Source organism: Emydura macquarii, unplaced genomic scaffold (assembly GCF_026122565.2).
Source record: "Emydura macquarii macquarii isolate MOO-44397 ecotype Brisbane River unplaced genomic scaffold, CSIRO-AGI_Emac_v2 contig_2205, whole genome shotgun sequence".
Classification (NCBI taxonomy): Eukaryota; Metazoa; Chordata; order Testudines; family Chelidae; genus Emydura; species Emydura macquarii.
In genome coordinates, this window is record NW_027132342.1 from 9,579,377 (window position 1) to 9,594,784 (window position 15,408).

Below are 15,408 nucleotides of genomic sequence, written 5' to 3' on the forward strand. Positions count from 1 at the left end.
GGACTCAACCGTCCCCTGCGTTTGAGCTCCACTAGGCACAGGGTGGCAGGCTATCAGGGAGCAGCTGTTCAGCTCCTCATCCTGCACCAGCCTGGCTCTGGTATTAACAAGAGTAACCTAATGGCTGCTCCAACCTAAGCCACTGGCATAAGGTGTCTGGGAGATGTGAAGGACTGGTGTAGTGAAGTTCCCTCTCACTATGCCTCTGATAAATGCCTTTCCTCCCTTGGTGCACCCTACTGAGTTGAAGGATGATACGCTGGCACAGCAGATGTCATCTCCAACCAGTAAAGAGTTCCCCTCCACAAGGGGAATTTGCTGCTAACCTTTCATGGTCAGATTGTACTGGAGAATCCGAGAGAGCCTGAAGTCTCTCAAATCTTCTCTCATACCTTTTGATTATCTGCTTGTCAAGCATAATATCTGGTGGATCACAGAGACTATGGAGTTTTGTAGTTCATCATATAGGAAATTCAGTGAGTTGCACATCTGAATATAGATAGCTCCAGGTATAAATAGTGAATATGTTTTTGAGTCAAATATCATCCTGGGGAAAGAGGAGTTCTTACATATGATTTTGAGGGTTTTTTTTGCAGAGGACTTTGTTACAAATCCAAATTTTTACTCAAGGATGTTTCATCACATAAAATGAAAATTAAGGCAAGATTTACATATGGAGAGAAACTGCAAAAATAAGGTTTGTTTAGAAGAGGAAAGAGAAGAATCAGAGTTGAGTAGATGGAAATATTTAAGTCTGTAAAGACCCTTTCTTTCACTGCCTCATGATACAAGAACATTCAATTAAATGATATCAAGTACACTTAAAACAATCAAGGAAAAGACTTCAGACTTGTGTGGTCAGTCTGTGGAATTCATTACAACAGCAAACCATAGCATCAGATTGTGCTCTCAGTTACCACCCTGGAAATTCAGTTTAGTCGGTTTATAGAATTCATTACCACAGAAAGTTTGACAGAGAGTTTCTGCTCACTTAACCTGGTGCAAATCCATTGGTTCCACTGGAATTATTCCAGATTTACACTGAGGTTACTGAGATCAGGATTTGGCTCCGAGACTGTACATGGAGTTTTAATAGGCCTGGATAATTTTATGACCAGTAATCACATTTGTAGACACTGTATGCATGCTGTGACAGAGGTAAGCAAAACCCATGCCACAGGGACCAGGGAGGACTTTTTCTGTCCTGCATACAGTATTGCACACTTGGCTAGAAGCATGATGGCTATAGTGGGCTCTGAAGCATCAAGAACTTGCCAATGCCAGAGTGGATGGCCCTATGGTCTGACCCAGCATGGCGAATCTTATGATCTATATGTAAAAGTGAATTACTGTAATGTATTTTTGCCATCTGTTTTCCAAGTAAATCATTGAGGACCACTGCCTAAGCCACCAGTCACCAGAATATCCACTTACTAGAATGTCTAATTAATGAGGAGAGCCAGTTAAACAAAAAGGAAGCTTTATAAAAAGAGGCTGGAACAGAAATTAACCAGAGACCCAATATCCGTTTCTGAGAAAAATACATTCAAGAGCCCTGATTTTGTGTCTTGCAGCTGCACAGCACTCCCACATATTACCAATGTCAAGCTGGCTCCAATACTGGAGACACTGTGGGAAAGGAAATAATCAACACCATTTCAGCAGAGAAATAAATTGCCAAGTTGGTATTAAAATTTTAGTAATAAAACCAAATGCAAATGCTAATCTACTCTGTATTATTTAGAAAAGTCTATTTTGGATCTAGAAAGGAATAATCTGCACAAAATTACAATGAATGGAGGTGTTTATCATCAAGAGGTCTTTGAAGAAGAAACAAGCAGAAGATTCTTATTAGGGTTTCAATTCATAAAAAGTTGATCACTCAACAAAAGGTGAACTGAGAAAAGATTCTTAATTTCTTTTTAAAGAGTCTGGCCTGACGGTGTGATGAGAACAAAGCCCAGTGCCACATAGGGATGTCACTTCTGGGGCTTGTGAAGTGCAGGAAGCTATGGATATTTTCTACTAGATTAGGTCCTTTGTGTTCTATAGACCCTATTAAAGAGATGCTATTTCTTGATATTACATGATATTACATGATATTAAGATGCAACACAAAATGTATGTCTTTGCATAGCAGTAGCATTTGAAAATTAATACTTTTTTTTAGCTTCATATGATTTTATTTCTGTTTTTGCAGGGTTTTCCAACACTCTTTTTATTTAATTAAATAAAACTAATAAATTAAATAAAAATTTTAAAATACACTAAAAAAACTGACCTACTTTCAGATCTGTTTCATTTCCTCAAATAATCAGCTTGATTTCAAAAGCTTTCGAGTTGTTACAACACTAATGTTATGAGGAAGACCGAGTAAATTAATTTGTTTTTAATTTTATGTAAAAAGCAATCCCAACCCTACTTATTTTCAGAACCAACACCCTGACCCAGCATAGAACTTCAGCACATGGGCAACTTTAAGCATGTGTGTAGTTCCATGGGCTTTAATAGGACTACTTATGTTTTTAAAGTTAAGAACACATTTAAGTCCTTTACTGGCTTGGGACAAAAGAGAGGCCTATGATATAAACCTGTTTAGAAGACTGTTGAACTGTTCATCGCCAAGATAATAGTTGAATTCTTGCAGCATCCTGTGTAGGTCATCTACTGTTATATAGCCATCTTTATTTTTATCCAGTTTATAAAAGGCCTTGTTAAAGTCTTGGAAGTAGTCTCTAAATTTATCTCTGAAAGAGAACAGATGTTTGTTTTAGTTCTCCTGTTAAATATTAGAAAAAGATAAATACAAATATACAAAAACAAAAGGCAGAGCAAGAATCTCAGTTTACTTGCATTTGTTAACTTGGTATAATTTGTCCAAAGAGTGACCCAAAAATGATTATTTTCAAAATTTTCAAAAATTACTTTTAAATTTGCACAAGAATTGCACAGATAAAACCACCTTGATTTACATGCAAAAATGACATTTTGATTTGTAAATCAATTAGTTGGATGGCTTAACTACCTGCTTTTGGTCATTCAAAATTGAAGATACAAAATCTAGATCTCTCTTTGACAACTTGGCTCTAAAGAAGATATAAAATGTTTAATATAGCTGTTATGACAATTGACTTCCAGCAAACTAACCTCTACAATGTTGAGCTGATAAAACTTTGACAAGAACAGAAAGCCTTGCTGTTTAATTGGAATTACTATATCAGAGCAAGACCTTTCCTATTATAGGGTCTGACCAAAAACTGACTGAAGTCAATGGAAAAATTCCCAGTGATTTCAATGGGCTATGGATGAGTCCATTAAGAGATGCTATCAGGTATTTAAAACTTCATGTTTCTCCACAGATTAATTAATTCAGACCCCAGACTCTTTTCTCTCAGCCCCTGTTTATTTTGTCATATTTATCCCCATGAAATTGGGGACCCTTTTGAACACCTTTTGGAGTCCCAAACATCACCCCTCGCTTTCCCTTTACTCTTAGTTTAACACCAACCTGCCTCCACAACCAATTACTGCAACTCCTCTAATGGCTGGAGGCATCACTAAAGATTAATTCAAGGTTTAAAACAGATGCAAATTATGACAGGATGTAGATTATGAAACACAGAAAAGGCATGGAGGGTCTGAATGTGACGGGCTCTTATACAGGTGCATAGATGGAGGGCACAAAGAGCCTTTCCCATCTTGCCTGACACATGTTAAAGGCTAGCTACAACTGCAGGCAGCATGTAGGAGCTGGGGCATGGTCCACTTCTCCAAACTGGCCTACAAAGCAAGCCAGGTGCACCAGGGAATCCTTTAGGCTGCTGCCACCTACTAATACAACCTGCACCCCCTAATGGGCAACAAGGTGCTCAGTGAGGAATCCCTCCCCTCCCCACAAGGCAGTGCGGCTCCACTCTGCCCACAATGAAAGGCTGTGTTTTAAAGGCTCGATAAGGCCCTTAGTCTATCACAACAGCACCATTATTTTGGAATCCTTTACAGGTGTATGTTACATTCCGACCCATGCTGCTAAATAATAGCACTTCATCACCACTATTATCTTCCACTTAAACCTTCAAAATGAAAGTAAAGGAAGATGTGAAATCAAAACCGTTTTAGAGATTCATATTTTTAGAAAATTGAGGCATTCATCATTTCTTGGACTGAGTAATGGTTTCCAAGCAGTAATTATTCCACTTGCAGCAGTAAATATGTGCACTGTGTAAATGAGGATTTAAACTACGGATCAAGCTATGCTGCCAAAAAATAATCTTGTCTTGCAAATGTATTTCTCTTGAAGTGCTATAAGAGCCACTGCTCAATGTCTGTTTCTAATTTGGGGTATTTGTTCCTGTGAGTTAAAACAAAACCAAAAAAAATTATATATCCAGCCTTATATATTGAATGTTAAGATGCTCAGACTTAAGAGTCCTTGTCAGTTTCACTGTGCCTAATCACAGGGCATTAAAACCACTACAAAGAATTTAGGGTGAAATTCATAAGTCAGACTAATGTGCTGTGTAAACTAGCCTAAGCCAGGCATGGACAATGCATTTCCCAACCCACAGAGAGGGAGGTAGGTGCCAAAACCATTGTATACCATCTGCGTTGGATTTTGTAGCCACTGGATCGACTAAATCCTGTTCCTATTGGATCTGGTCTCCCGCACCTTCAAATGCCCTCATGCTGATCAACATGATGGAATGCGGATGGTGCTCAGCTTTGCTGCCCTTAACCCTCTCATGAAGTTGAACTGCGTGGTTCTGCTGGATCACTGCCTTGTATTGGCACCACACGCAGAATGGACTTCATTCTTAAAACAACAACTCCAACCTCTGGCTCAAGAGACACTTACAGCCTCCCTGGGTCCTATGTAAAACTTGAGGGTCTCAGGACTTGTTCACACTTACCCAGAAATTCGGCAGCAGTGTACTCTGTGTAGTTTGTGTAACTCCCATTGACTGCTTCTGCGCGCTGTTCACATTGCGCTGAGCCAACGAGAAAAGCATTCCCGTCGGCTCAGCGCTACACTAGTTGAGGAGGTGGACTTATTAAGTCGACTCCCTCATCAATTGAGCGGGTCTCACTGACTGCTCAATTGATCATGAAAGATCGATCTGGCGGCGGCGATTTTACCGCCGCCAGTGTAAACATAGCCTGAGTTGAACTCCTCTTGCACTGCTTGCTTTCAGACAGAGCAAACTAAATGTGGAGGACTAGTGGATGTGCAGAGCAAACAGACTGGAATTGCTACCAGAGGATCCCTCCCAGCAGTCAGGAAGTGGGTAAGGAAAGAGACAGAGGACAGTCAATGAAATTAACAGGTGTGAAATTCAAGGCGGACAAAAGGAAATACTTTTTCACACTGCTTGTGATTGAACTGTGGAACTCATTGCACACAGGGAGTCACTGAGGCCAAGAACATAACAAGATTCAAAAAGGGATTGGACATTTACATGGATATCAAGAATATACAGAGCTATAATAATTAATAACAAAAAATTTGGAAGGGATATTTAGCTGTTATGCTTCAGCTCTTAAACCAATCTCTAACTATTAGAGACTGGGATAAAATCTAATGGAGGTGAGACGCTTAACCCTCATATGCCTCTTACATCTTCCTCTGAAGCATCTAGACCCAGACCCAGAAAGGTACTTAGCTGCCTAAATTCCAGATTTAGTTTTAGGCACCACTGAAACCCCCAAAACTGCTGTTTGGCTACTGCCTAATCCTATGGGCTGCTAAACTTGCTCGGCACTAAATGTTTGCAGTAAAGGTTCCCCAGGGGCCTATGTTTCTGCTTCCTGTCATGCATACTGATGCCTCACTCTAGGCACATGGATGCCTATCTCCTGCTTAAGCCCCACAGCAATCCATGAATTGGGGGAAAATAGATGAGATTGCCAATGGAGCACCCATGGGCCCAAATGAATAGGCATGCTCAGAGGCTGTCTGCCAGATCAGGTCCCGTTCAAAATCTGGCTAGAGGATGACGTGATCCCTACCTTGCATCTTTTATCTCAGTGGCCAGAGCACTCACACAGGATGTGAGAGACCCAGGATCAATCTCCCTTCTGCCTAATACAGAGAGAGGATTTGAACAGGGTCTCCCACCTGTCATGAGAGTGTGCTAACCAGTAGAGGATGGGATATTCTGATGTGGGGCTCCCTCAGTTTCTTCTGTTGAACCTGTTCCAATGTGTATAAATATTTAAAGAGTCATTGGAGCTGGGGGACTGGACTCTGAGTCTCCCACCACATAGGAGGGTGCCTTACCTACAGCTATTGAGTCACCTTCCATGACCCAACAACCCTTTAAGTATTTATCCAAGGTGGAACAGCTTCAACAGGAGAGACGGATGGAACCCAGTATCAGTTAGAGCACTCTCCTGAAAGGTGGCAGGCAGATGCCTGTTCACAGCCTTTCTCCCCACCTGGCAAAGGTGGGAATTAAAACTAAGCCTCTCAGATCCCAGCTGAGTGCTGCAACCCACTGGGACAAACCTTATAAGATGGGCACCCTCACCAACCATTGCGTGGTTAGGTGCCTGCCTCACTCCTTCTCACAAGAAACAGCTTAAGCACCTAAGCTGTCTGACTCCTGGCTGTGGATCGCTAGCACAGATAAGTGCCTCTCAGCAGCCTGGCCTAAAGCACCTATCTCCCTCAGAGAGGTGGGGTTTATGACACACCCCTCTCATTAGCATCTCCCATTGGCTAACTGAGGAGGATCCTTGCCTAGCATGCTGGCTTTTGTGCATTGCATTCTTAGGCACCTATGTCTCCCCATTAATCATATAGGGAGCCTGGGCACATAAATCAGGGTTTGTGCATTGCAGTGTTGTTCTTGTGATTTTCTAGGTGCTTAAAAGTTAGGCATTAAAATGCTCTGCATCACAATGCCTAAGTCCCGTTGTGAATCTGGGCCCTAGTTCTGGCCACTGTCACAGGCAGGATACTGGACTAGATCGATCTTGGGATTCCATCTAGTATGGCAATTCCTATGAGAGGAGAACTAAACAATCACAGTGCAATGGCCTACTGTGTTTTCTAATATCACAAAACGAGATGATTCAGAACAATGCAAACATTGCAATACGTGTCCAAATATCACACCACAATTATTTTGTGGCCCTCAGTGACTTTAATCTCTGTCTTTGGTCCACACTGCAGAGCTCCAACTTGCAGCATAGGTCTCTTCATTAGTAGTAGTATTATCTATTTTTTGTATTGAAGTAGTGCCCAGAGGCCAAGGCCCCCTTGTGCTTGGAGCTGTACAAACAGATAACAAAGAGACAGACCCTGACCAAAAGAGCTTGCAAGAAACTACACATGGACATGACAGAGGAACTCGGGGTAACAGTCAGACAGTTATGGGCAGTGTAATGAGCAGAATTTGCAGCACACCAGTGGCCTACCCACTTCTGTGGCATATTATGTAGTCTTTCCACATGTGGAACTTTCCCTGACACCAATGGGAGTTCCATGTACATAATGAGTGCAGAATATACAACAGAGATCCACAACGCAGGTACAGATCAGAGAGGAGAGCTTTAACCTTAATTTTTTAAATGCCTACTTGGGATACAGAAAAATATAAAAAAGGGCAGCAAACAACAGCTTAGCTAGCATTTTTTCTCCTTTTTTTTTTCTGTTATGTTATCATTTACCTTCTGAGCAAAGAAAGATTTCTCCCCCTTTGTCTGGAAGACAATATGGCTCCTCTTGGTTTACTTTATTGTGGGTGCATTCCCTCCTTTGATGATGTGAGCAGGAAGTATTATTAATAATTATTAATAATAATTTGTTAGCACCCACAAAACACTATATGCTTTCCTAACTTAAAAGAAAGCATGGCCCCTGCTCTCAACAGCTTATACACATACACCTCAAAACAACCAAGAGCTGGAAGTGAGGAGGAAAGGGAAAAAGAAATAAGTAAGGAGGCCAGGTGGTGATTGATCATAATCTGAAAATTCATAGTTTTAATGGCTCTGAAAGAGGGTGACAGGATTCTCCTGTTGCCTCACTCTGTTAATAGGTGTTGGAACTCTACAAGGAGATGCAAGTTAATTACTTCAGACTCACTGCAGCAAGTGGGATCATTAGATTCCCCTCTGAGTACAAAGGAGGTGGGAATAGCCTCCTCTAGTAGAGGGAGCTAAAATCTGAGATAGTCTTGTTCTGAGAGGAGTCCGGAGAAGACTTAGGCTGCAATAAAAGAAGCTTAGGCTATGGCTACAGTACAGAGCTTACAGAGGTGCAGCTTCACCACTGTAGCGCTGCTAGTGCAGATGTTCTAAGCTGATGGGAGAGCGTTCTTCCATCTACTTAATTACTTCAGCCCCCATGAGCAGGGATGGTTATATTGGCAGGAGAAACTCTCCCACCTATATATTGCTGCCCACACCAGCTCTTAGGTCAGTGTAACTTATGTTTCTCAGCGAATAGCTTATTCACACCCCTGAGTGACATAACTTATACTATCATTAGCTGTAATATGTACATAGCCTTAGGAGCAGTAGCCCAGAGGAAAAGACTTAGCCTACAGTAAGGGAACCCTCAGAGCAGTCAAGCCAAGGAAGATGGCATTATTTTGCTTTACCTTTTTGTTTGTCAACCACACCTCCCAGGAGAGATGACTTAGCTCTGAGGATGTAGAGTTTATGTGAAATGGAGACTCCACCAGTTTAGAAGCCAGATGTTTGTTGTTTGTTTCTCTTATATAGGACCAGATTTTGGCCCCTGCTATGGCTGTTTTGTATGGTTGCTCCAGGGACACAAAATTGGCATAATGTCACCTTAACAAATGTATAGATTCCAAGACCAAGAGGGATGACTGTGATCATCTAGTCTGACCTGTATAACACAGACCCATAGAACTTTCCCAGAATAATTGCTAAAGCAGATCTTCTAAGAAAACATCCAATATTGATTTTAAAATTGCCAGTGGTGACAAGTCAGGTGGAGTATTCCCAGTAGCATAGCAGCTCTTATGCTTTCCACCCACCTCTATGCATTGGCATGGTAGTCAGAAAGTGTGTCCTCAAGCCCCACTGATCCCAGCTACCAGAAAAGCCCCTTTGGATCATAAACAGCTGGGTGTACATTAAAGCAGCCCTGAGGCTGCTCTCATTTTTACTGGGACAGGCCTACTCCCAGCCAGCTCTAGGATCAGAGAACTGCAAAGAAGGCTTTGCTTAAAGTTACCTTTGCCCTTCTCCCCCAGTCTATGTAAAAACTAGGTCTGACATAGCCCAGGATTGGGACCATAAGCTTTACAAAATGAATGACATACAGCCAGGGAAAATATTTTAAAATTGCCTTAAACAACTCAATGAGTCAAATTGATCCCCACTGAAATCAATGGAGTTACATTGGGTATAAATCTGGTCCAGTATCTAGTACGACTTCTCTTCAGAGAAGATTTGTAAATATATATATATATATATATATATATATATATATACTTGGCATTACGATTTACCACATAAGCACAGCATGAAAGTAATGCACTTAACTGATCTGCTAGATCAGTAACTTACTTGATCTGCTTTTTAATCTCACTGACATGCAGGGCTTTAGTTTGCTGTTTCTGCTGCTCTTCCATCTCTGAATGCTTCTTTTGCTGATTACTGTAATGCTCCATTAAACTTGCATAATTGTCTTCCACAATATGTCTGCTGAGTCCAGTGTCAGCAGGTACATACTCTAACCCTAATTTCTGCAGAAATTCTTGGTGAGTAAGGTAGCCTTTCGCACCTGTATCATACCTTTTAAAAGAAATATCCTTTTAAAATGAAATATTCATATATTCATCACTGCAAGGCATTATAATAAATTTTTCAAAATGCCTAAGTCACTTAGCTGCTTAAGTCTTATTGACTTTCAATCCTTATAGATGCCATGCCATGCCAAAAGTGTGAAAGAGTAACTTTTAATGGGACTTAGGGTACATCTACACTGCAAAAAACCTCCTACAACAGAGAGTCTCAGTTCCCGGGCCAAGTGCCTCGGGCTCATTCTACAGGACTAAAAATGGTAGTGTGGACATTCCTGTTCAGCCTGGGCTGTGAAACCCCGCAAGTGGGGTGGGTCTCAGAGCCCAGGCTCATCCCAAGTGGTGAGAATGTTTACACTGCTATTTTTAGCTCTATAGCCCAAGCTCCATGAGCTGAGTCAGTTAACCTGGCTCTGGGACTTGCTGCTTCCAGGCTTTTTTCCCAGTGTAAACATACTCTGGGGCGCTTTTGAAAATTCTACATTAAGGAACAAGTTGTCAAAAGTATTCTTTACCTCTTGGTGCTTGTTTTTAGGTGCCTGAATTGAGATACAGAGAGGCTGACTTTCAAAAGGTGTTGACCACTGATTTCAATAGGAGTTGTGACACTTCTAAAAATCAGGCCCTAAATGTCAAGCTGGGCACTCAAAATTAGAGGCCACTCTTGAAAACCTGGGCCTAACTATATTAAACCTGTTTATGCCTTCCTGGATAGAGATCTTGCTATAAGTATGCTCAGTGCAGCCCCTTCCTTCTCCAGCGCACCCATGCAGGCAAAGGCCTAATTTAGCCTTTGTTGTTATTCCAATTCCTTTATTCTACATACAGTCACAGAAGGTAAATAAGAGATTTTATGTCCTATAAATGAGTGGCTGCTGGGAATGAAGTTGTGCAGCAGATGACTGAATGGAAGGGACATATTGTAGTGTGGCATGGCATCCATAAGGAATAAGAATAGAAAGTAAAATGTAATGGAGTAGAAAATAATTCAGAGATGAATCAGTGCTAAGAAATAAACCATATAGTTAATGCAGTTTGAAACCAAGACACTATACACCTGAGCCTTATACCATAGAGAGTCTGGGTTTTTAAAAAGGACTTATAATGAAGGAGGATTTTATACAGTGTCACATGCCTCTGACATTCTTCTCCTGTTCCAGACACAATTTATAGTAGTACAACTACTCTCAACTGACATAGGGTTAGTGTTTTCTCCCTTTTCACAACAAATTACTGGTCTATAAAAATGTATCACAGTATTACTCATAATTTTTACACAGCATGAAACAATCTTACTTTTCTTTTTTATGTGTTTGCTATATATCGTATTTCTTTCCAGTGAATCATTTTTATTTTAAGTTGAAAATTTTGTGAGTGAATTTAGTGCTCATGAAAAGAAGTAGCTGATAGCATTGACTTCCGACAGACCTATAATATAGACAAGCTTCCTTCAAAGAGCTCTGTCAATGTACCTCCAGTCTGACCTGTAACACTCCTGCTGTTCCAGTCCTGAGCCTCTCTGCAACTGACTGCCAACTAGGGAGAACTGGTGGGCATCTGTGTATATAAATAAGGTCCTAGCAGAAAACCAAATTCACTTCACTTGTAATCCAAGTCATAATCAGAGATGAAAGGGTATCTTAAATTGAAGGGAACAGGCAATACCATTAAACCCAATAGAAGTTAGACTGACTTCATTGAGAGCTGATTGTGATAGTGATCGTACTGTGACAAAAGGCAGTGTTTTGAAACATAGCATCATGGTGAACTGATATCAACGTAATAAAATAAGTCTCCCTTAGAAAGTAAACCATTGTAATTCACATTGTCCTCCACAAGACTCCAGAATCAGGTTAAATAGATATGTTGTTGCTGTAGAAGTAATATTTAGAGCCATCTTACCTTGCCCAAAGCTTTTCAAATTCTTTTGGGGTGATTGGAATGGCAAATCTGAATAAGACAGCTCTCAAGTCCTCTGGCTGCACAATGCCATTGCCTCTGCTATCAAACTCACGGAAAGTCTAGAATATAAGAAACTTTTAAAAACAAGAACCAACAGGTTTTACAAAAGACTTGATCTCTTTATAAGCATGAGCAATTATAGGACTTAGGGAAGAATGAAAAACAATACAAAGCTGCATTCCATTTTTTATGAGTTTTTGGGCCTGATGATCAGCCTTCTTTACTGAGTGCCTTTTAGTGGAATAACACACGTGTGTGCTGGTGAGGTGTTTCGCATATGAAACCTCTCTCACCTGTGTACACTGGGATTTGAGCATTAAAAGCGTGCATACAGGGGTGGGCACACATGACCTCTGATGCACAGAGGTGGAAGGAACAGACTGAAAATCCACACTGAGGTGTCCAATTCTGCAGATGCTGGCTCCAGTTTGTTGTGCCATAAACTAATAAGAAGCATTCTTTATTTGCGGCTGTACATGCTCATATTGCAAATTTTAAGTATCTGCAGTATGGTCTCCTTTACTGAAATTTTGTAACAAAATAATGAAGTAATTAAGTTTACTCTCCACATTCATCCTTTTGTCAACCCATCACTATCCCGCCCTCCATTGTTCTCAGCATATACAATAATTGTTTGACTAGTTCAGAAACATGAAATTGTAATTATTTAGTTTTTATTAACATTGTTTCTAAGTTTCTCTTTATATTATTATTGCTATTTTGGCACAGCCTAACTGCTTTCATGAGGACTGCATTGTGCAGTGCAATACTCTGTGTGTGTGTGTACAGTGCCTAGCACAATGGACCTTGTGATCCATGATTGGAGCCTCTTGATACTATTACAATACACATATTTAATAATAAATAATAAGTATTATAATAATTAACAACAACAATAATAATATAAGAAAGTTTTAGAAATACTTCTAATATAAATGACTAAATAATTAAAAATGTTAAAATCAAATACTCCAGTAGTTCAGTTTTATACATATAATACATTTTTATCATTAATGAGCTATTTTGCAAATATCTTTTTGAATATTTATATAATCTGAAGATCAACATTGCATAATGTTCTGAAATCCATTAGTGCAGCTTATTTATTTAATGAAAATGTTTTTCTTACCCTTGCTAGGTCATGCCATCTGGTCTGTGCTTTGATAACAAGATAGTAATGAGCCTGATCACAAGCTAGTTCTGCATCCGTTATTGTCTGTTTTGGTCTCAGAAAGAAAAATAAAACAATAACTAACTGTGTTTTACATTTAATGGAATCTTTAATCTCCCACAAGTTTGTGGGTTTTTGTTTTGTTTTGTTTTTTCTTTTAGTTTCTAAGATACCCGTAAAGACTGTTATTTCACATCTGTGTAAACTTAATTCTTTAAATACTGCCTTATTTCCCCAGCTGCAAGTTAGGAAAGACATCTTAAATTTTGTAATTCCCTGTTTATTTTCAGATCAATGTTGTTCAACTTGCCTGCAGACTTAATAGCAAACACGGATCATTTATCCAGCTACAAAGAAATGTTAACTGTCTTAGAAACAAAAACAATTTAGTAACATATCCTAAGACCTGGAGTGACTCCAATAAAGGTACTCCTGATTTACATCAGTAATTTAGATCAGAAATTAGCTCATTGAATCTACAGAGTTGGTAGCTTTAGGGAGACAAACTTCTTTAACTTTCTAGTCCACATCACTGGTAGCTGGATTTCCATTATGTGAAACTACTGAGCAATTAAATGGTATAAAGAGTTAACTGGAAAGTTTCAAAGTATTTTCATCTCTTCTCCAATGAGGCTTTGTCAACAGTTAGACTTTTTATTACTGGCATTTTGAAATAGTAATATCATATGATACATGACAATACCCAGTTGCTGGAGGAAAATGGTATCGCTCTCCATTGCTAATCAATAATAATTACTACTCTGTTGAAAATAAGAGAATCTTTTCACTAGCCCCAACATATTCCAGTGCTGACATGAAATGAAAGGGAGACATTAATTTGTCATGAGTTCTACTGTTACCAGAATCCCAGTAATGATCCCTAGAATTCCCCTCCCCTTTCAAATGGTGTCCTTGATTTTCCCAGTTGTACAATTCAGAAAAAAAGCAGCAGATAAATATTACAAATGTCAGAGTCAACAGTAACTCTGTACCAGACAAATTAAAACTGGGAAGTAAGCCTATGACATCTTTGAAATCCACAGCAGAGCTGACTTGCTGATCAGAAGCTTTTTTGGTTCTGCATTGTCTTGTCATTATTTTTCTTAATTTGTTTCTTTTTGTGTAATTAAACTGGGGATGGATTCTTTTCAAGTTGAATACTTAGAAGGAATCTTAAGTGCCTAAATGTTATTTATTTTTAAAGATAAAGCCAAATTTTTAAAACTCCAAATCTTTGAGACACACAATATTACTCTTCAGAGAAGAGAAAAAGCCATCTTCCTGATCCTGCTCCTCTATTGCCCTGGTACTGTGTTGCAGAATAGCTTGTTTACTTAGCTGAAGTGCTCCAGCTGATCTATTCCATTTACAATGCTTTGGCAGCACAAAGGGCCAGCACACCAGGGCATTCCCCAAATAGACCTCTGCTGCTCATCCCCTCCAGCAGTCCCTGGCATACGGGCATGCTAGAGGTGTGATCAGAATACTCTGCATTCAAGCTATGATAGTTTGCCAGGAGGCCACATAGGGAGCCATTTCAGGTACCATTAAGTTAGGGCAGTCCCAAGGCTGCTCTAATATATATTGGGACCCATACTGGCCCCTGGAACAGCACAGAATTTGGGGGGCACAAAGGAGACATATAACCAGCTTTTGGCCCCTCCTGGGCTGTCTCCTATTCTGGGATGCACATAAGATGCAGCTCCGAATCTGACTCTTGACCTCGAGGGTAACTGGGCTCTAAGGCTCAATTCAGCAAGGCATTTAGGTATGTGCTTAATTTTAAGCATGTCAGTAGTCCCATGGATAATTCATGTTAAAGACATGCTTAAGTACCTTGCTGAATTGGGTCCTAAATCACTGAGGACTTCATAGAACTTAACCACCTCAAATGGCAGGAACATGTTAATATATTGATTTTTTCAATACTGTCTGATAGGAGCTTGCATACCACATTTTCTCAAATATTAATAATTATCAATGGCTTGCTGTCAAACTGGGGGGACATAACTAGTGAGGTCCTGCAGGGGTCTATCCTGGGTCCTGTACTACTCAAAATTTTCATTAGTGAATTGGATAATTCACTTATAATATTTGTGGATGACATCAAGATGGGAGGGGTTGAAAACACTTTGGATGACAGGATAAGAATTCAAAATTAGCTTGATAAATTAGAGAACTGAACTAAAATCACCACGATGAAATGTAATAAAGACAAATGCAAAGTACTGTACTTAGGAAGGAAAAATCAAATGCACAATTATATATAAAATGGGGAGTAACTGGCTAGGTAATAGTATTGCAGAAAAGAATCTGAGGCTTATAGTGGATCACAAATGAATATGAGCCAACAATGTGATGCAGCTGCAAAAAAGGCTAATATCATTCTGAGATGCATTAACCAGAGTGTCATATGTTTAGGCACAGGAGGCAATTGTTCCACTCTACTCGACACTGGTGAGACCCCATCTGGAGTACTGGGTCCAGTTTTGG

The 15,408-nt window shown here is 39.9% G+C and overlaps 1 protein-coding gene across 1 annotated transcript in view; it reads right to left on the reverse strand.

Annotated features, from left to right (window-relative positions):
* Positions 1–15,408, reverse strand: part of EFCAB6 (EF-hand calcium binding domain 6) — a 145,294-nt gene that overhangs the window by 36,423 nt on the left and 93,463 nt on the right. Inside the window, exons 20-23 of the mRNA XM_067558983.1 lie at positions 12,874–12,970; positions 11,685–11,803; positions 9,547–9,774; positions 2,592–2,747 (exon numbers count right to left, since the gene is read on the reverse strand). Of these exons, the coding sequence (XP_067415084.1) occupies positions 2,592–2,747; positions 9,547–9,774; positions 11,685–11,803; positions 12,874–12,970 (600 nt within the window). The remainder of the gene's footprint in view (positions 1–2,591; positions 2,748–9,546; positions 9,775–11,684; positions 11,804–12,873; positions 12,971–15,408) is intronic.